The 21842-nt window shown below is 29.9% G+C and overlaps 1 protein-coding gene across 1 annotated transcript in view; it reads left to right on the top strand.

The window, feature by feature from the left end:
- Positions 1–21485, top strand: part of LOC106458189 (succinyl-CoA:3-ketoacid coenzyme A transferase 1, mitochondrial-like) — a 29160-nt gene extending 7675 nt beyond the window's left edge. Inside the window, exons 7-16 of the mRNA XM_013917660.2 lie at positions 1313–1373; positions 1772–1879; positions 6125–6239; positions 8219–8313; positions 10561–10682; positions 11885–11960; positions 12342–12518; positions 15265–15366; positions 17822–17898; positions 18280–21485. Of these exons, the coding sequence (XP_013773114.1) occupies positions 1313–1373; positions 1772–1879; positions 6125–6239; positions 8219–8313; positions 10561–10682; positions 11885–11960; positions 12342–12518; positions 15265–15366; positions 17822–17875 (910 nt within the window). The 3' untranslated portion in view covers positions 17876–17898; positions 18280–21485. The remainder of the gene's footprint in view (positions 1–1312; positions 1374–1771; positions 1880–6124; positions 6240–8218; positions 8314–10560; positions 10683–11884; positions 11961–12341; positions 12519–15264; positions 15367–17821; positions 17899–18279) is intronic.
- The last annotated feature ends 357 nt before the right edge of the window (positions 21486–21842 follow it).

The following is a 21842-nucleotide window of genomic DNA, read 5'->3' as shown; positions in this document are numbered from 1 at the left end:
CTTTTTTTCAATTACATAAACCAATATGACTTCCAGTTCAGCAGAGACTCAGAATAAAGTGTTAAAAGTTTAGCTTGGTGATATGTTAATAAAATAAAATATATTTGTGAATAACAGTCCTGACTTTTTTAAAGCTAGCAAGAAGCTTGCTTTATCAGTTTATATTTTATTTGAATTGTGATATTACAGTATAGTAGGAAAAGGTCAGGTTGAGAATTGTTAGGTTTAGATAGATCATTTTGTAGACAGCTATGTCAAGTTTCCTTTCACTGACAAGGCTGCTGTTTGTTAGGTCATATTTACATTGGGCTTTATCAGCCTAAGTAACTGCTTGGATGAGCAAAAAAAAAATCACTGGAAAAAAAATGTAAAAGATATACATATAAATGAATATTAAACAGGTTTAAGACTTTTGAAGTGTGATTTAATGGAACTTTCTGATTAACAACTAAAAACAGTAACTTGGCATGTAATTTTGTTGTGGTAAAGAAGATATTTTTATTGTACATCAGTGATAGTAAACACTTGAAACTGAATGTATTTTCTGAACAAAAACAAAAACTACAGTTTTATAAAATAAAAACTTGATTGGAAAACTTTACAAGAATGTATGAAATAAAATCTACAAGAAGATAACTATTTTCAATTGTATCTTAAGACATTTCATAAAGAAATCTTTGTGAATTTACAAAGGCTAGAATTCATAAGAATATCATATATAAACATACCATTTTACTTTCTAGAAGCTACATAATCTATAGATAGTTTATCTTAAGTTTCAAAGAATTTCATTCAGTAGTTCTTTTTGCAATGCAATAAAACAAACCATATGACAGATGTGTTGAATGTTAATGTTAATGTTTAAGCTATGAAACAAACCAATCACACAAAAATATTAAAGTAAAGTTGGTAGAATAATTCTATCTCATGTTGGATGCAGGCTGCAAGCTACCAGTTGTTTGTGTTTTTTTATGTTTACTATCATGCTTTTGTTTTGTGACATTTCATTAAAATGAAGACACACAAACACTTGTATATATATATATATATATATTCATGCACATTTTGTATTTATTTATTACATAAATCATTATTGGTATTGTTAAATGTTTTGATATATCTGATTTAACTACTGTACCAAAATTACTGTATTTAATATTAACTTCCAATCAAAGAAAGCTACCTGCTTAGAGCAATCTGTTATTGATAATGACTATAGCTAATTAAGTATACTTTTCTTACATTATTATTTATAATAGTTAGAATGCATTGTTTCATTAGTTGGATATTAATCTATCTATTTCTTTTTCAGGAAATCAGCATCAAATTTTAACCCTCCTATGTGTAAAGCAGCAAAGACTACAATAGCTGAAGTAAGAATACTGATTCTTTCTATACCTGTATTTGGAGCTTGTTCCAAGAGCAATAAATATTTTCGTTTACACAGTCTAATGTGTTCTGCATCTAGACAAGATATTAAGACATTTTTTTTTGTTATTTTATTTAATACAGAGAGTAAATACGTTACTGATTATGACAAAATTTTTATTTGCCTCTTGGTTTTGATTCACAAATAGATAAATGTGACTTTGAAAAAATCTCATCAAACTGTGTGTAATATTCATATAGTTAGAGCTACAAAAAAATTATCCTATGCTTTGTATGTATATTTAGTTTTACCGTTTTTGTTCTGAATCTTATTGAAACCATCAATATTATTGATAATTTTTATATTTTCTCCAAATCTGATGAATACTGATCATTCTTGCAGGTTGAAGAGATAGTAGACGTGGGAGAGTTACCTCCTGAACAGATTCACATACCACATATTTATGTTCACAGAATCTACAAAGGTGAAAAGTTTGAAAAGAAAATTGAGGTATAGTAGCTGTTAAAAACATTAGTGTTAGGTTGTCTGGTGTAGTGTACATATCTTTAGAAGCTGTTATTCCTTTTTTATCATTCTGTAACAAACCTTAAGAAGTGAATTACATAAAATAATTGCTTAAATGCTATTTCTTGTGTGTATATGTATCACATAACATTTTTGAACTTAACTTAATATCTTAACATAAGAAAGTTAAACACTCTTTTTCTCCTGGTGGCTCAGCAGTAAGCTTGCCAGTTTATTAAGCCAAACTTCAAGGCTCAATCTCTGAGGTGGACACAGTACAGGTAGTCTATTGTGATGTTTTATGCTAAAACAGAAACAAACAAAACACTAATTACAAATATATAGTAATCTATACTTTAATTAAGGACAATTCAATATAAGTGTTTAGCAATTTAACTGAAAATGAAAATTTTCACCTATTATAAATGTTGATGCCTAACAAAAATTAGTTTGTAATTAAAAAATAATAGTTTGTCTACTTTACATACTGTTTTACCTATTTTTGAATGACACATAATGCTTTAAGGATAGGAGTAATATTTTAATAATAATAATAAAACCTCCAACAATGGCTTAGGACACTATCCATATGATCATGCTTAATCAGTGCTCACATGATTAACCCTCAACTTAATAATTTATTTTTATTCTGTTCACTATTAGTGGGATATTGTGTATTATTGAGTAATTTCACATTTTTGTCTGCTATAACACTGTAAAGAAGTGACCAACAATGTTTTGTGAAATCACTAAAGTTCTTTGTAAAATACATTGGAAACCCCAACAGTAAATAATGGGATTAATTGAAGTATCAGTTCTTACTTTTGGTTAAATTAATTCTGACTTGCATAACCATAACCATAGAGACCATAACCAACAAAGTCAAGCATCCACATGCAGTTTGTGCATAAATAATTTAAACATGCTCAAAAAAAGCCAATGAGACTTACATGCACCCCATCAATGTTCTTGAGGTTATTTAATATAAAACATTATTAGGTGTGGTTAATAGAAACTTACAACAGTGAATCAGTAGATTAACCACTTGCAGCACTATACACTAGTTTATTGTCTGTTAGTCAGTCAGAAGACACTAAGATGACATCACATAAGGGATGTTTGAACTTTACAATTTGTACTGTTGTGGCATCAGTGATATGTGCGTACACCATGAATTACAAGAAGAATTATGCACGTTATATGCTACAACGCAGTATGACATATGAACTTGAAAAACAAGAAATAAAAAATATTTGTTACTCTTAATTTTGGTTTCATTTACTCTTCAAACAGAACACATTCAAGGACTCTGTGGAAGTACATCTAGTTTCTAGATTCTTGGTGATAAAATATTCTTTTAAAACATCACATTATAAAAACATAACTGCCATACAGTTATATATGTTTATGTTTATTTGGCCAGAAACACACATAGCTGTGGTTTCACTGAAAAGTATTTATGTTACAGGAAGTGTAAACCAAGCCATAAAGGTCAGTGTTAGCAGTATTGTGGCTAGATACTTTTCATGAAAAAAAAGGTTGGTATGCCAAAGCTAGAAAAAGGCAAATCAATTAAAACCAAACGTATACAGCTCTGTCACAATATATTATCTATTGTAGGTTCTCTGATACACTTCAACAATGTCTTAAATTTGTATTATCTGAATAAATTTAATCAGTAATGAAGAAAAACAATGATTAATGGGATGTAGAATGAAGTATGATTTTTAAAAAAAGTGTATAATAAATGCTTTTGTCTCTACTGAAAGTTTTGATTTATGAAAACTTGTGATTTTACAAACTTTCTCTTCTACTTTTTTCATTGGGTTATCAAGTACTATGCTTATTTGCTGCATATGCATACTGTTGTCAATTTTCTTACTGATTGTAGTGAAGATTGAGTAACTGAGTTGGTTGTTTGTATAGACTCGTTTATCATATCTGATCTTATCTCTGTACAAAAGTTACATATACATTTTTAATTACTTGTGTGCTTTACCTTAATTTTTTCTTGAACTCTTGTTTCTGTGCTGCTGGACTCCTTAATATGACATTAAAACAAAATCATCAGGTATGTTTAATACATTCTATCCAAAATGTAATCAGCTGTTTCTTGTACATATGGTAAATTAATATCAAAATATGTAACTAGCACCATTTCAAAAAATGAGGTTGGGTATGGTGCAATGATTAACATATTGGACTGTGGGTTGAAAAGTCCAAAGTTTGAGTATAGATGTACCTCTGAACACACTCCATACTTTCTGCTTTGAGAGCATTATAACCCTGAAGTCAGTCCCTCTGTTTGGTTAAGCATAGTGATATAGAAGATGGGTCTGTTGACTGGTGCATTACTTGTAGATTTAACCTTAAATTTTGCTTCAACTCTCATTTCTGTATTGCTGGACTTTTCAGTTGACATGAAATCAAAATCTTCAGATATCCCTGATACATTCTGGTCAGCACTTCAAATTAGGAATGGCTGTGCCTGAATCTTAGGTGTTTCTGACCATTTAACTGACCATGAAATAGAAAAGAAATGACATCCTCAAAATAAATATAGTAATTAACTATTTCAGCTCGGGCGTGGTCCCTGGGACCGACCTCGTAACCATTTTATGCTTGTCATAGTTTTCATGCTATAACTTTTAAATTAGTAAGCATATGTTCATGAAATTTGGTAGATTATCAGCAAAAATTACAAGGCTTTCATGCACAAGATATGTTTTTCTCATGCCTTTTATTCTTTCTGCATGCTGCCTATCCAACATGCAAAGTAATTTTCATTTTAAGATTAAAAATACTTTTATGCATCAGAAAATTTTCAAATTTCACATGCGAAATCTTTATAAATTCCAGATACTGAGATTATACATTTCTTAAGAAAAAACTTTATACTTTATCTGTTATTTTCTCTAATGAATCTCTGTATGGGTTTGGTCGATTTGACCTCTGTTGTAACCACTATAAATATTAGGAAATAAATATAAATTATGTCTTTTTCGTTTATAGAATGACTACAAATTATAACACGAAAACACGAATGCTTAGACTAAACAGCTTAAATCTCATAACGTTATACATTTATATATATTTATTATTTTTATTATATTGACCTTTCAGCAATGCACGTGCTCTCATGTTACCATATCCGATAATATAAATCTGATCTTTGGTCTTTACAAAATGACCTGTCTTGGCTATGTTTTAGTGGACTAGTGTTTTGTGAATTTATTATTTACAAATAATTTCTTAAACTTATTTTTCTTAAAACATAGAGCAGTAAATAAAGAAGTAAAGCAAACAATTATATATTCTAGTTACGACCTGTGTACTCATTTACTACTTGTCGTAGGTTGCTAAGCCTTATAAATTTTCGCATGTGGAGGATGTGAAACGAAATATTTATTTTTTAGGATTTATATATACATTAAAAATAAATAATAAGTTACTATATTGATACGATAGAATTTCACTATAATTTATCAAGCTGTATTTGGGTCTAAAAAATATGAAATTTCGAGCAGACTAAAGACTCACCTTACCACCATGAAGATTTGTATTGAAAGAACGAGATGATGTCGTAATACTTGAAAATGGCTGAGAAAGCCACTAGGAGGACATTCTGAGCATACAATTGGTTATTCACATGTCATAGACAGAATTAAGTGTATATAAGGGAGAGTTTCCAAAAATGGAAAGAGGTGAGCGGGGTTACTGTGTTTGATTCAGCACATGAGCGATATATCAAGAAATAGAAAAGATAGGAGGTGCTTATTTTATATTCTAGCTTATTCATATCAGTAATTTGAGTTCCTAATTTGTACAAAACTATAGACTTTGTTTTCTGACATCACAAACATCTAATTTGAATCAGTGCTGCATTCGACATACCACTTGACACACAAAAATCAATGTATAGGTATGTTTTTTAATATTTACTTTTAAATTAAGAGATCAAATAATGTATAATACTAAAATTTAAAAAATAGTCTACAGTTTGATAACAAACTTACTGACATAAATTCATAAAATAGTAGTTCAATAGAATGTTGAATACGAGTCGACAAACGCGATGATGTGGCCTTTGACTCATGTGGAGAGGGTTAATCAGAATTTTGTTATATACATTTAGCTTAAATATTGCATTTCTACTGCACATGCTCATTAGTGCAACTCTTTTAAGTCTTTTGTTTGTATGTATGTAACATTTTACTATAATTCCAACAGAGAAGGAAAGTAAGAAAAGCAAAGAGTGATGTTGAACACCCCACTAATCCTGCAGAAGAAGTCCGAGAACGTATAATTCGCAGAGCAGCACTAGAGTTCCAGGATGGAATGTATGGTATCCTGTCATTGTGTGTATATAAAAATCATTGATCAGTTGAGATTAGTGAAACAATCTTCCACTGTAACTCTAGAATAAATCTTCAACGATTATTCAAGCTAGTGACTAAAATTATGGAATTTCTTTTGTATTACGTCTATTACTAAATCCTTAAATGTCATCATAGAATGAAAAAAATAATAATAATAATAATTAATCATACTCAAAATGTTTAAAACTGCCCTAATATCCTTGACAAAGATGTAATTAACTTTATTGTTCATTATCAACATTTATGGGGAATATAAGCAGCATGAGTAATCAAAAACATGATAAATAGAATATTTTAATATATGAATAAATTTTGATCTCTGAATAGAGATTTGGTAAATATATGTTTCAATGTAGCCAATTCTGCTTATAATGTGTGGAGTTGGACTTCTTTTTTTTTTTTAAATCGGTTTAGTGTTTTGAGAGTTGCGGTTTGCAGTTTTCTGGGCTTGTTTTATTCTGAAGTCTCTTATTTGGGCTCTTTTGTAAGAGTTGACTTCAACCCACAGTAAAATGGTTGTAGGAGTGGTTTCAGTAATTGACTTGGTCAGTGAATAGCTTACACTTCATTACAATGTCAGAATCATAGTACCTCTACTGTTCAATTAAAAAACACACCCACAGTCATGAACTTTCCAGCCCACCCACTTGACACATTCCAAATTCCAGTAAAGCCATGCAAGTTGCCATTTTGAGGGTAAGCCATAAAAAAACAGTTTTGAAAGGTAGTGCTGCTTATTTTTCTAGTGAGACTTGACAATACTGATATATTTATTAATTTCACAGCTATAATATGCATTTATTTTAACACAGGATTTCTTCTTCAATCAGAGGCATCTTGGTGGCAGGGATAGGGTGTAAAAAATCTGGGATTTATCTGATTTTGATTAAAGCTAAACAGGATGTAGCTTATGATGAGAAATGATGATTACAAATTATACTTTTGAAATCAGACAAAACATGATTGAGTTATGACTGGCCATAACATCAACAGAAACCCTATGGTTAACGACAGTACTTCTTGTTGTGTAAATCAACAGGGCTACAATGTGAGCCTTCTCTTCTTCCCTATTGTTGTATCTGTTTTTGAGACCAGACCCCTGTAGATTTTAAGCAGGTGTCTCCAACCCCCTACTGACCATGACTGGAAATTTGCTAGTCTTTGGCTTGTCAATGTCAATTACTATTATTTCTTCAATTACCTGTATATGCAAGGTTCTGAGATGTTTGTGATGGGCTTTTTGACAGCTCTTGTTGAGGCAAGTCCATCTGTCTAGCCTAAAGATCCTGTGGCAGCACTCATAAATAGGTTTGATGCTGACTAGGACAATAGTGATAGTAGTAGTAGGATTCTATCTCCAACCTCAAGTGAACAATGAAGAAATGTGACATAATTTGATTTAAGAATCAATAAAGAGATGAACAATTCATGCATGTGACCAATTCGAATAAGTTGGTGCAGTTAGTCTGAAACTCTGTCTATTTGACAACTCATAAGTTGTGATTGAAATGTGTTACTATCATACAGATTGCATATTTGAATGCAGTAGATTCCTGACTTTCCAATGGTATATGCAATACCTCCAAGAAATAATTACCATAGGTTCTTATTTCTTGCCCTGCCACCCAAAAACACTACTTTGCCTCTGGTTGAGGGAAAGATCCTGTGTTAAATAGTAACTAGCATCTAACAGTTTGTTTTAAGTGGTATGAGTGAAAGATTAAATATATATATATATATATATTCCAAACTACTGGGTGGATTTTTGTGAAGCTTTATCCATGCTCACAGAGGAAATGAAATTAACTTTGGTTGGGTATACGACTTTGTGTATCAGATTTAAATTTAAGTACCTTTTTTAAGAAATTCTTTACACTTGATTTTTTAATTGGAGGACTTGAATTTTCTCTCAAAGTTTTTAGTGAAGCCTTAACAGGCTGTTTAGTAAATCTTGGTATTGGCATGCCAATGTTAGCCAGCAACTACATTCCACCTTCTGTGAAAGTTACCCTTCACAGTGAAAATGGAGTTTTGGGACTGGTAAGATCAACTTTCTTTTGTTTTGTTTTCAATGTAATGACTATGATATTATATTTTTCAACAAGTCATATTAAAAAAAAATTTACTTGTGAACATTTTTTAAATATATATGTAATTTTTGTTTTGGAAATTAAAAATAATTTTTCAAATAACCATCATAGAAATTACTTGTATATAATTTGATTTAAAGGAATTATGTAATAACCTCTATCAGAAGAGTTGCTAAACATCTTTAATATGAATTACAATTAATAATAATTAGTCTTGATTATGAGTGATAGGCAAACTACAGAAATCTTCTACGGCCACTCTACCTTTGGTCAATGGTTGTGTTTTCTTTATTCTCATATCATAAAGCCATTAATGAAAGTTGTGCTGATCCCTTATCTTTCAGTGCTAGAATGTTTTGTAAGTTACCATAGGAAATCCTCACTGTCTTTAGCAGGGATGGACCTGGGATTTTTAAACTATTTGCCAATAGATTAGTCGAATTAGGTCTATTACAAAATGGTTAATGTGGTAATCAAGGATAATTTGTAATTGTTTACAATATTATTAATTTAATTAATATATTAATTAATAATTTAATTATATGTATTAAATTATTTCATTACCAGGAGGAAGTAAATAACACTTAATACTGATCAGTCTTTGTTTTTAATTATTATGTTGTCTTCAAACTGGTAGTTTACATAAAACAACAGTAGAGCATTGAATGACGTACATCATGTAGTTCACTAAAGCAGTGGTGCGAAAGCTTTTTTTATGGTACCCTCCCCTTCTTAACATGCTTTTTGTTGTACTCCCTGCACCTGATTGGGTATATTTTAGCAATAAGAAAAGAAAATGACCTTTTGCTGTTCAGATAATAATTAAAAGACTTGTAATGAAAAAAAAAATTTATTTCAGCCAAGGTTATTTATTGCAGGTTCATCATGGCTAGTAGTACTTTTAGATATAAATTATATGCTCCTGTAGTTATAGTTACACCCCCTACCAACCCTCCTTGCCCTCCAAAGGGGGTGCACCCCACAGATTACACACTGTGGCTTCAAATTACCCAAGACCTATTCTAACACTCACTAATGTTACTGTTTGATAAAATCTCAATCCCAAAAGCTAATACTTCACCTTTTTTAATTGTAATTTTGTTTCCACAATCTCAAAATAAAAAATTCTGTGTACTGAATGATATAATTTCAAATTTATTAAAAAAGAAATATTGGTGTTGCTTAATGGTTAAGTTGATAACAAACTATTTAATGCATTATCAACTTAACCAAAAATTTCGAACTATTTTTATTGTGTTTTACATATGTTTTATTTCCTTGCTGGATTAAGATAAAACTTGTTGAATGGTTTATAGAAAATGATTAATAGATTTAAAAATCAAAGTGTGTGTTAAATTGCTAAGTTGTATGTAACATTTATACACATCAAATAATGGTAATGATAGTTAATTCAAGGAGCACATTATTGTAGTTAGATGCCAATTTTTTAGTATGCATACAACCATTAACACACATGCTACTGTCTTTCCCCTCACAAAGTAAACCACATAAATTTCTATGACTTGCGTACATAACCATATGGGGATGTGTGGTTCTTATGAAAATAAATGCTTTTAATTGGATTTGAAGTCATGAACTTAACACTTCTAGCAAAATGACTTGTTTGAAAAAAAAAGTCAATTAATTTTTTTATTAATTAAGTCATTTTGATATTTCCATCACTTTTTTTATTGTCAAAAACTGAGATCTATAAATATAGGCCTGGAAAAATCTTTCAGTCACAAGAACTGATGATGCATTTTTGTTTTGTTCCTGGAGGAATTTTATTAGTAAAATACCTGTATATTCCAGGTCATACGAACCATGTTTGGGCCAATATTACATAGCTATAAACATAACTTTTATTGATTTGTTTGTTTGTGGAAAAGTATTAAAAACGTTTTTGCCATATTCATAAAATGTTTTTAATTACCAAAATTTTAGCAAACTTGATATTTATTTGCCAACTTATGGTAAGATCACCAAATGCAAACTGGTGAGAGGAGGCCAGGGTTGCCTATGCCTTAGTCAAACCTAGTTTTTATTTACATACACATAAAAATATATTTAAAACAGGTTTGTGTGTCTTTGTTTGGAACAAAAGATATACACTTTTACAGGTTTACTGGAATACATTGGATTCATGTGACCCCCTTTTTTTACCACATTTCAAACTCTTATATTCAATTCTAATTAGGGTCCTTATCCGTTAGAAAGTGAAGTTGATGCCGACTTGATTAATGCAGGGAAAGAGACTGTTACAGTGGTTCAGGGATCTTCCTTTTTCTCCAGCGATGAATCCTTTGCTATGATTCGAGGGTAAGATATTTATAACGATGATAAAAGTTAACACATTTGCAATTTCAGATTCTTCAATCTTGTAAGGATTTAAGTTTGCTATAGCTCACAAAAGTAGAGTTCAGTACTGATTTCTAATATATAATTGTCAGATGCCAAAAATATATCAAATCAAGTGTTAAGAAATAAGATGTGTCAAAACTCTTCATTCTCTATAAAAGGAGATAACATGTTGTTAGGGTACAGTTCACAATAAGACATTTCTTTTGTCTCAATATCTAAAAGGTTTGTGATAATGCTTAACTTTGGTTCATGAAAAGGATAGAAATATCATTTGTGAAATAAATATCAGCTTATTTTATTTTGTAAAACTACAGTTTTTTTGGTATAGAAATACAAATGATACCTTTAATAGCAATTTGTTTTATATCTAGATAGGATGTTTGTCAAAATCCAAAACTTGATGGATTTTTTATAAGCATTTAGAAATGAGTTGTATCTACTAAAAACTTTAACTAAACTCAAATTTACTTGAAATAGATGTTAATATGGGATCTTTGTTATTTGATTATTCTTCAGTACATTTTTCATTAGCTTAATATTTTGCAGTATGCTAGAAGTCCCTTAGATATAAGCACAGGAATTGATTGTATTATTTTGATTTTATGAATTGTATTTCACATAAAATATAACTAAGTATTGATTTGTGTTCTTTGTTAAGGATTTAATAATTAAAACCTTAACCATTTATTCATTCTGACAACTCAAAACATTTTAGTGATACCACATTTCAATTCAATTTGGTGTGAATTTAATGAATGAAAAACAAACTTTTTAAATCTTTACATTAGTATTTACCTTGTAAGTACATAAATTTGTATATCAAATTTAGTTACCATAGTATTAAAATATTTTGTTCATGATTTTGAAGGGGACTACCGCAGGCATTTTGAATCTTCGTTTTTAACCAGGTCTGTAATCAATAATCAATATGAATTATTGTTGAATAAAATAGAGATGAATAGGAAGAAAAATATAATACTTAATCCATTGTTTTCATTGACATTTCATTTGTATATTGGTTGTCTTTGCATTTTTAGTTTCAGAAATATATTTTATTCTTGCATGTTGGTAAATAGAAATAATTATAAAGAGTAATATATTTTTTACTATTGCATGGTATTTTATTAAAATAGTGTTTGATTTCCCATAAATGTACACAGAGGACATATCCACCTAACGATGTTGGGAGCTATGCAGGTTTCTCAGTATGGAGATTTGGCTAACTGGCTTATACCAGTAAGTTGTAGGTTTTCTCTAATTTTTTACCTGCTTAAAGAGCTTTTGATAACATTCTACCTACATTTTACAGTTTAAGTAGAAAAAAAAACAAGGATGTTTTCCATGATTATTTGATAGCAATAAAGTTGCAAGATAAAAGATAACAATTATGACTATTTTTAAAGAGTACTTATTAACATTTCTAAGTGTTTTTTGTTTTGTAATATACCTTTTTTGAACTTTTGTATTTGAAAGAATTGTGTTTATATTCAACATCTTAAAATATGTGAGAGCATGCCTGCAGACTTCACATTTTTGTCTTTATATTAGAAACCTTTCCTACTGAAAAAGAAAAAAAACATGCTTAGCAGTGCTTTTTTTATTGTATTGCAACTCCAGGGCAAGCTTGTAAAAGGTATGGGTGGAGCAATGGACTTAGTGTCTAGCCACACAGCAGGAACAAAGGTAGTGGTCACCATGACCCACACTGAGAAGGGAGGAAGTGCCAAAATCATGGAGACCTGCTCTTTACCTTTGACTGGAAAGAACTGTGTGGATTTAATCATAACTGAATTAGTAAGTAATTCAGTTATATGAACAAGAAGAGTTTTAACTCTTTCTCACCAAATACAGTAAAAACTTAGTTTAGCAAATATGTTTCATTGTTACTTTGCCAAAACATTAATAACAATGAGTATATTTCAGCCACAGTGTTTATTTGGAAGAAGATAAATGTGCATGTTTGTTCATCAAAACTACATGTTACACATAACACATGCTGGAACTACTTGTGGATTCTAACAAACAATGTTGTGAGATACAAATTCCTAGCCCGAAACATTATGACCTGCCTATAGTACAAAGAAGATAACTTTACATATACATATTTAAATAATAATACACTGCTGTAATTCAGAAAGTCTAACTTATTTTATTTTAATTCAGATTAGTTTTCTCAACATTTTGTCAAAATGGCTTTGTCATAACTTAATTACTGTACAGAGGATTGATATGCCATATTAAAAAAATTTTGAGCCTAACCACTTCTATACAGGCAGTGTTGCCTCATGCAGTCATGATCTGTCTAATGACTATGTATCTTGAAAATAGCTCTGCACTGTATTTTCCACTGCCAAAGTCTTTGTCGTTAGGCTGTCATATCCAAAGAACACCACTCATCTCTCTCTGCTTTCCATAGTCCATTTAGTATATGAGGATGATGTTTTCCCAACAGCCATTTCAACAGCCTAATCACACAGAAATCCATGGTCACTGCATATGGCAACTTGACCTGTGTGTCTTCATATGAAATAGCATGAATACACTTTTTTTTTCTTAAGCATCTTGAGGTTTCACCTTGATCTTTGTATCCACTTTCCTGATCTCTAATTTGTCCCTGCACAAAATCCAGCAATGATCCAGAATCCGTTCAAAAATATTGTGCAGCATTCTATGCACCACCTTTTTAAATTTTCTAACTCATTGATCGGTAAAAAATGGTATGAGACTTGTTTCATAAATGCACACACACTTTGTCGAGCATTCACTGCTAGAGCTTGGCAGTTTAATTAATTACATTGATTAGTGTAGACTAATTTGATTAATCAAAATTATGATTAATTGATTAATGTCATGAACATAATCAGTTAATCAAAGTTAGTTTCAACTCTTGCAGTTTTTGATTATTTCAACAATTGAATAATTGAAATTATGATTAAACCAATTGTCATGGAAATAATTAACTATTCAAAATTTAGAGTTTCCAGTTATTTTTCAATTATTCAACTATTCATGAAATTGAAATACTGCCATTATGTTTTTTTATTGTTAAGCACTAAGCTACATAATGATGTCAGGGTCACAGGTTTGATTCCCATTGCCTCTAAATTTGCTCATCCTGTCTTTGTTATTGGTAAAGTTAAGGCTGTTACTAATTTTGAACTGCTGACTAGACGGAAGACAATTGGCTACTATCATCCACCACATACTTTCTGGCTACTTAACTGTTAAACAGTGTAATTTGTACTGTTTTTTCACATTATGGTACATTTATAACTTCTGATTGTGTAACTGTATAAGCAGACAGGGGATCAAGGGATCCAGACCCTTTCATTTTTTTTCAACAATTATTAACCATAATTTTAAAATGTTCTATATGCATGTGTGAATCTATAGTAGGGGATCTAGGAGAGCTGATCCACCTCACCCATTTTTTTCAGAGATTAATTACTGTATTATTTAATTTTATATAAATAAGCACAGATCAAGGATGGTGGGTCTAAATTCCCTCTATTTTCTATGTCAGAAATTAGTAAAAACAGCCATGTGTCCTTACACTACTAGGAATGCATATATAATTATCATTTTAAACATGAGTATCATAATTTACCTGTGGTCACTTTCTTGACCACTGGTTACTTAATTGCCAGTTGCTTGCTCATTTGACCACTGATGGTTTTATTTAACTGAGATAACTCATTATAACTGTGGTATATACCTCTACTTTGAAGTGTTTAAAACTATTTGGTCAATTATCTAAAATTGAAAGTTCATATTTAGTAATACATGTAATAATGTCATCAAAACATTGTATTACTAAACATGTGAAATAATACCACCTCATCTTTCTCCATACTTCATCTTATAGTCATATATATTATGCCAACAAAAAATTCTTAGTCAGTAAAGTCAGTGAATTTTCTCTTGAAGACATCAAGGCAGATATACAGTACCATGTTCTAAGTATCAAAAAGGCACATATCAAACATAAATGTAACTGATATATATGTATATTCAATGTGAACATAGTTAAAGCTGTGGGCTGAAAAATTCTGAACTAACAAGAAGAAAAATTATAACAAAATGTATTAAATTTCTCTTATTAATTGAAGCTTAATTGATACTTAATGCTGTTTTACAATAAGCAAATGTGAGTAAGCTTTTAGGGATTCACAGAAAATTATGAAAGTATAACCTTTGAAAGTTTTATTGTAATCATGAATTTTATGTGATAAAATCCATGATGGTCTTACTGTGTGTTTTTGACACCAGCTGCTTTATATTGACAATATTCTCACACCAAACGTTTTATTTTCCTCAGAGGTATTAGTGACTTATTTCACTTGTTGGCCATGTACTTGTCATTAATAAAAAGTGCTTAAGTTTCAGTGTTATGCATCATTTCTAACAAAGCTAAGAACTGAAAGAGTTTTTACAATCGTGGATTTTTATCTTTATTGGTTACACTTATATGATATCTTTACTATAGATTTTACATCTTACACTTTTTGTGTGTATTTACTTTGAGTTTTACCTGTTACAGGGTGTATTTACTGTTGATACAGAGAAAGGATTAACTTTAATGGAAATAGCTGAAGGTGTTGAAGTCCAACAAGTTGTGGATAACACTGCTTGCTCATTTGAGGTAGGATTTAAGGATACAATCTCAGTGTTGTTTTACACATCCCAGTCATGTTGTGAAGTAGGAAAATATTTTAATATCAGTTGTGTGTAAAACATATACAAAGTAGAAAATAATAAGTTTACGTAGTTGGGTAACTTTTTGATTTGCCTTGGAAGTGAAATTATATTGTGGTTAGGACTGTAATGGACAGTTTTTCTGAGGCATAGTCATTTAAGTTTGACTTAGCACCCATTACAAATATTTGTTTGATACCAAGTTATGCAGTTAAGCCTCCAATTTGAGGAGATTTACATTTGGAATAAAGAAATTCACTCAGAGATGGTTTTGAGCACAACACAAAATATCTTTAATACACAGTGTTAATATGATCGTTTACATCCAAACTTTCAAAATTATTATGAAATGAATCAACATTGAAACTATCATACTCTTCATGTAGAATATCAATCTGTTTGATATTAATCCCTCTGTTATATTCATTAACATATCTCACAATGAACTCTTCATTTAGAATATCAATCTGTTTCATATTAATCCCTCTGTTATATTCATTAACATATCTCACAATGAACAAGTTATCTATTATATTCACATGAGCAATTCCTTCGGTCATAGTTTTTCTTATATAATTGCGATATCAAATCTTCTGATATATCTCTTAGCAAGTCTGTGATATCGTTTACTAGCGTTACTAAATCTTCAATACAAGTAACGTTTTTCGCTTTTCTCTCTTCAGACATCGTATGTTATTAATAAAATTAAACAGTGTTAGACTACATCAGAGATAGCATTGATATCATCTACTTACAAGAAGTTTGTGTGGCTAATGTTGGTGATGCTATGAAGAATGGCCATTCTTGCATAGCAATTTCCCTAGACAGTTTCAGATCAGCTGGAGAACTCTTTCTTAACTGAAAAACACAGCTTTTTATATCCATTTTTCTGTGTCCTTTTGAGGTCTTAACAAGTTTGAGGTACCTACTACTTGCACAAGTTGCCCGTTAAATTTGATTGGTGCATCTGTAATATTTCTCAAAACAAAACTGTAACTACTTGTTAATTGGCTTGGATGTAACTATCTCGTGACCACTATTTGTTGATGTTGGCATAAAGCTCTGAGTATATTAAATCCAAACATATCACTATATCCCGATTGATGGTGGTCTTTTCATATATACTCTTCCACTTGTCACTTCAATTCAAGGTTTTTTTTAAATAAACTCACTTTTTCTACTATGGTGTCCAATGTTTTTGATTTCTCTAATGGCGTCGTGTTTGTCTGATGCTAATAAGCATAACTGCTAGTTTCTTAGGTCATGGCATGGAATGTATTTTTAGTTAACTCAAGTAATATTTTTTGAGCTTGGCTCACCCTTATTTGGTTAACAGGCTTGTTAGTAAGCCTCGGCATTTTTTACAATCTTTCTTGGTCCGTGGTTTTCCCTTAAGTCTCTCTTTATTTTGTTCCTTACTCACACTTTTATTCCGTCCTTTACTATATTGTTGTTTTATATTATATATATATATATATATATTTATTCGAAATCCCATTTACAAAAATATTTAGAATTTGTAACTTAGGAAGTACTTCAGGATGTAAAGGTAAGAGCTCTTTCTTGGTTAAGGCTAAGGAAGTAAATTTTATTGCACGTGTATTGATAAAAATATTAAATGATTTATTCAAAAATATGTTACAGCAAAAATTTAACACTTTAATTTCAGTGGGAGTCACAGTGTATGGAATTTAAAAATGTTAACAGGCTAAATCTTAGGTGAAGGAGCTGTAGGGGGTCATAGCTCTACACTAGGGGGGCCTGCTACCTACCTTATCATTCCTGATAACAGCATTTCAACTATACCTTGTTATTGTGTTTTGCTGCAGATAATGCTTTCTCTCAATGGTCACTCTCCTTTTTTTTCACTTGAGAGATTCATTAGGTTGAATATATGCTTGTTTTTCTTATGAGTTTTCAAATTCCCCTTTTATAGTTTTTATCTAATTTTTTTATTTACTTTTAATTATGACTATAGACAATGATTAAATGTTCCTGAAATTCTTGCTACTGAACGCAGTGAATATAAAAATGATCCAACTTATTTCAGGATACTTTATTCTTGTGAGTTTATTATTAATTAATTTAGTTCAGCTATTTTAGATGTACTTATAAATATTTTATGAAACTTGTTACTTAATTAGTTAATCTGTCAGAAAGCCAGTGCATGCTAGTATGTACAGAGGTATATAAAAAGAATAAAACAATTTATGTTTTCTGATAAAATGAAATTATATCTTTTAATTTTTCAAACCTGTTAATCACTTATCTAATTATTGCATATAAGATTTTTCTTTTGAAAGTTACATATGCATGAAAATTACGTTTGCATACTGTAAATGTGAAATACTGAAATTACAGTTACACTTAAGCATTCTAATAATTTTTCATTATTACACCAGGTGGCTGCAGACCTCAAAACAATGGGTCAGATTGGTGTTCCAGACCATTACTAAACAAGTGAAGAATTTTAGATATGGTAAATAAGATATACTCATATCTATGTGTAATTTTATTTATATAATTGAAAGTTACGTTTCTAGTCAATTTGTAAACTAATCAAATGTATTTTCCTTTATCTTCTGATATATATCTTTTTTTTTTTTCAAAGATAGCAATATTTAATCTGTTCTAAAATGTTGTTACAAAATGTGTTTAAAAGATTTCTATTTGTCATCATGCTTTGTTTAAATGTTTCAATTTGAAATTAATATTTTACTGTTGGTCATTTGCATTTGAGTTCCCTTTTTTGTATTTTTATAATATCAACACTAAATACTTTGTTACAATGATTGTGATGTAATTGTATGAAATTTTGTGTTACTATAAATTAAAGTTTTTCTTTTTGTCTGTTTTCAAGAACTATTAACTAAAAAATAGTTGCAAGTCTGGTTGTTCAAGTCAGAAGATACTAGGAATACAGCCATCATGAATACTCTCTGTAATGCCTTAACAATTGTCATCATCGATTTTTGTTTCAGTAAAATGTTAATTTGAAATCATTTTTATTGAGTTTTATCTAGTTTCTTGCAGTAATTATATTGTCATTATTTGACATATATTTGTTAATTTATGCAAGTTTATTTTAGGTTATAATTAATAGTCATTTATTATCAAATCTTCTACTACGAGCGGTTGGGTTGGTACATGAAAGGTATTGAGTTTTGGGGAAAGTTTTATAGCTTAAATAACTGAAAATTGTTGGTATGCTTTATGTTTAACTAAGTTTACTATAGAGTTATGATGTGTACACTTTTTTTATAGTCAATTAGTATCATGTTGAGCATTGAATGCAGCTGACTTCATTAACAGATTGATAGTCTAAATCTAACTGTCTAGTCCTCAAATTCATGACATTTTTGGTAGTTATGTTTGTCAAAGCATATACATTTCATTAATTTAACTATTTAAAACACTTATACCCATCTCTGGTTGCTAGTTTTTATCTTTGGACATTGTAATATCCCAAACTTAACAGAGCTTTTAGATATGATACACTTGTAGTGCAGACAAAAAGAAAAGTCATGGCTTTTATTCTTTTCTTCGTTTACCTCAACCATACAAAATATATTTGCTTCTCTTCTTACTCTTTGTACTTTATACAATGGTAAAACAATATAAAATTATAACTAAGGCTCGTTATATCACTAGATGGCAGCACTAATTGCTCTTTATCTGTATAAAAATCTGACCAAGATTAAACATTTGCTCAGTAGGTACCAAACTGTGTGTAAAAAGTCAATTTGTAAAAAAAAAATATATTAATTTGAAATAAGACCTACAGTGTTCACCTGTTAGGCATAAGAATAAGCATGATTTCATAATTTTGATTAATTCTCTGATATGTTTCTCAGTCTTTTTGTCTGTAGCTAAGATTAATTGGTTAGTCATCAATTTTGAGTGTTTTTTAAATTAAAACCACTGGATGATATCAACTACTAGTGTTGTAATGTCATGTGTGTCATAAAAATGTCTTATCTAATGAAACTGTTTATTTTAATAACAAATGTAACATTTCAGATACTATCTTGTCGTGATTATTCCTTGATGAATTGAACATTTGTTTATTCTATAATTCTAAACCTTAAGGTTATTAGTGCAGAACCTAACCTGTCATATAATAAACAATATTTCTTTCAGTATTTAAACACATTAGGCTTGATGGTATGAATACGTCATTAATAACTCCAAATAAAAGAACCTTTTATTTAAACAGTCATATCACAATAATTTATCAAAGTACACAAACTGAAAACTTAAATGTTGTTCATGTGTTATCTAAAGGAAAATGCAGATTTGTTTATCACTATGACAGAACCTGTAGTTATAGATATTTGTTTCAGTCTTAAATCTAATGGTAAACAATGATATCGTCATTGATTTTCACCGACAATACACTAATTTCTATATGTTTTCTCTGTAACTTCTAACACAATGTGAAAGACTATTTTCACGAGTCAAAGTAGTAAAGTATTTTGAATTGTATATACAGCTTTTACATGGATAGTTAAAAAGAAATTGATTCAACAGTCATGTCTGTCATTGTAAAGTAGTGGAAATTGCATATTGTGTTTTTTGTAACTGTTTAGATGTAAGAAAACAAGTGAAGTTTTTATTCTGTATTACTGATAATTTCACTATTTTCATAATCCAGTAAAAAGTAATTCAGGGTGGATCTTATATTTATTTAAAAAACGTATTATTAAAAACCTTATCTTATGACGTACTTAGATTGTATGATAGTAGTTTCAAATGTCTTAATTTGAACTTGTCTCTTTTGTTTAATACAAACTCCCTTTACTTGTATTCATGATAGGAAAACACATATGTTAAAAAATCAATTTAAGACAAAAATACAAAACTATAACACAAAAGTTTTTGAAAGGTGGCCAACTGTATTTAATTGTATTCATGTGATGAAGCCTGGAACTGATGTTAAACTTTTTACTTCTTTATTTTAAGTTGGTAAGGGGGTCTCAGTTTTGAATGAATAATAATGTGTTTGATACTAATGCTTTTGTGCCATTTCAAAGACTGAAGCTCATCTTTATGGTTTGATATTGCACATGAAAGATTTATTTTATAAAGTTGTTCATCTATTCTGTAGACATAAGGTCTAGTTTGCAGTCTGTGAAGGTATATGAAACGTTTTTAGTTCACCTTTTGGAAATAAAAAAATCTTTATAATATAACTAATATGTTAATTTTAAGTGTTGAAATAACTACTGTCAGATTTCTGAAGAAGCCAAGTTAATATCTTATAAGCCTTCATATTAAAGTTGTTTTAACACATTTTCTCTTGAGAACCCATATCCACATCTGAAAAACAGATAACTTTATATCCGTAAACCAAAGTTGTTAGATACTGATTTTTTTTTCAATGTACAAAAATCTTTAATACAACAGTATGGCAATTTGTACTGAAACCAAAATCCAAGCTGTTGCTGTTGGATTGACTTAATCCAAGCTGTTGCTGTTGTATTGACTTCATCATCTTCATGTGAGTTAAATAATAACACCATATAATGTTGTGGTAAGGATAAATTTTGTCATTATATCTCATAGCAGAACCAATGACAGATATTTATCTACAGTTATAGATGTTTATTTATGAGCATATATTAACAGTCACTACTGCTTCATTGACTCACCCATAATGATTTATAAAGGGAAAAAAAAACAAAAAATTAAGTCTCATTTCAGAATAATGAAAAGAAAATTTAGGAGTTAATTAAATTTTTTGACTAACAACATGTTTTGTAATAAATCCATATGATTGTTTTGTATTAAAGGAAATTTTTAAGTAAGCAACTATATATATAGAAAGGTAAAGTATTTGCGTAATTTTTATTCAGTTATTCCTGAAGTAAAATTTTGTAGTCCAGGGAATAGTTAGCCAACATGAAAATCTCTTAGAGAATGCCATAAGTGATTGTAGTCATTGACATTATTCCAAAGAAAAAAAAAATTTATAGTTTTAGTTTTCTTTAACGAGTTGTGTTTATAGCTGTTTTTACATTTTGTATTAGCAAACTTTCAAGTAATAAAGATGTAATGACACTTGGAGTAACAAAAGTTATAAATTGCTGACACATTACAGTACATTTTATTATCTCGTGAGAAATAGGTCATTCATGGCCCAACAATTAGCTTGCTGGGCTGCAGATCAAAAGGTCTAAGGTTCGAGTTCATTGTGTGCCATTGAATATGCTTTATTCTTTCAGCTTTTGAGTACATTATAAAAATAATAATCAATCGTGTTATTTGGTCTAGAGTAGGTGGCAAGTGCTGCTTTACTGGTTGACCTTCCTCTGGTCAGAAACTTTAAATTGGGAATGGTTATGTCAGAACCTAGGGATCTCTGACTGGCTTTTTAGCCAATGTGCCACATAAGATGGTCTTCGGTTGAAAATAACAAAAGAA

Source organism: Limulus polyphemus, unplaced genomic scaffold, assembly GCF_000517525.1.
Source record: "Limulus polyphemus unplaced genomic scaffold, Limulus_polyphemus-2.1.2 Scaffold426, whole genome shotgun sequence".
Lineage (NCBI taxonomy): Eukaryota > Metazoa > Arthropoda > Merostomata > Xiphosura > Limulidae > Limulus > Limulus polyphemus.
Note: the sequence above shows the minus strand (reverse complement) of the source record. Positions and strands in the feature narration are given on the sequence as shown.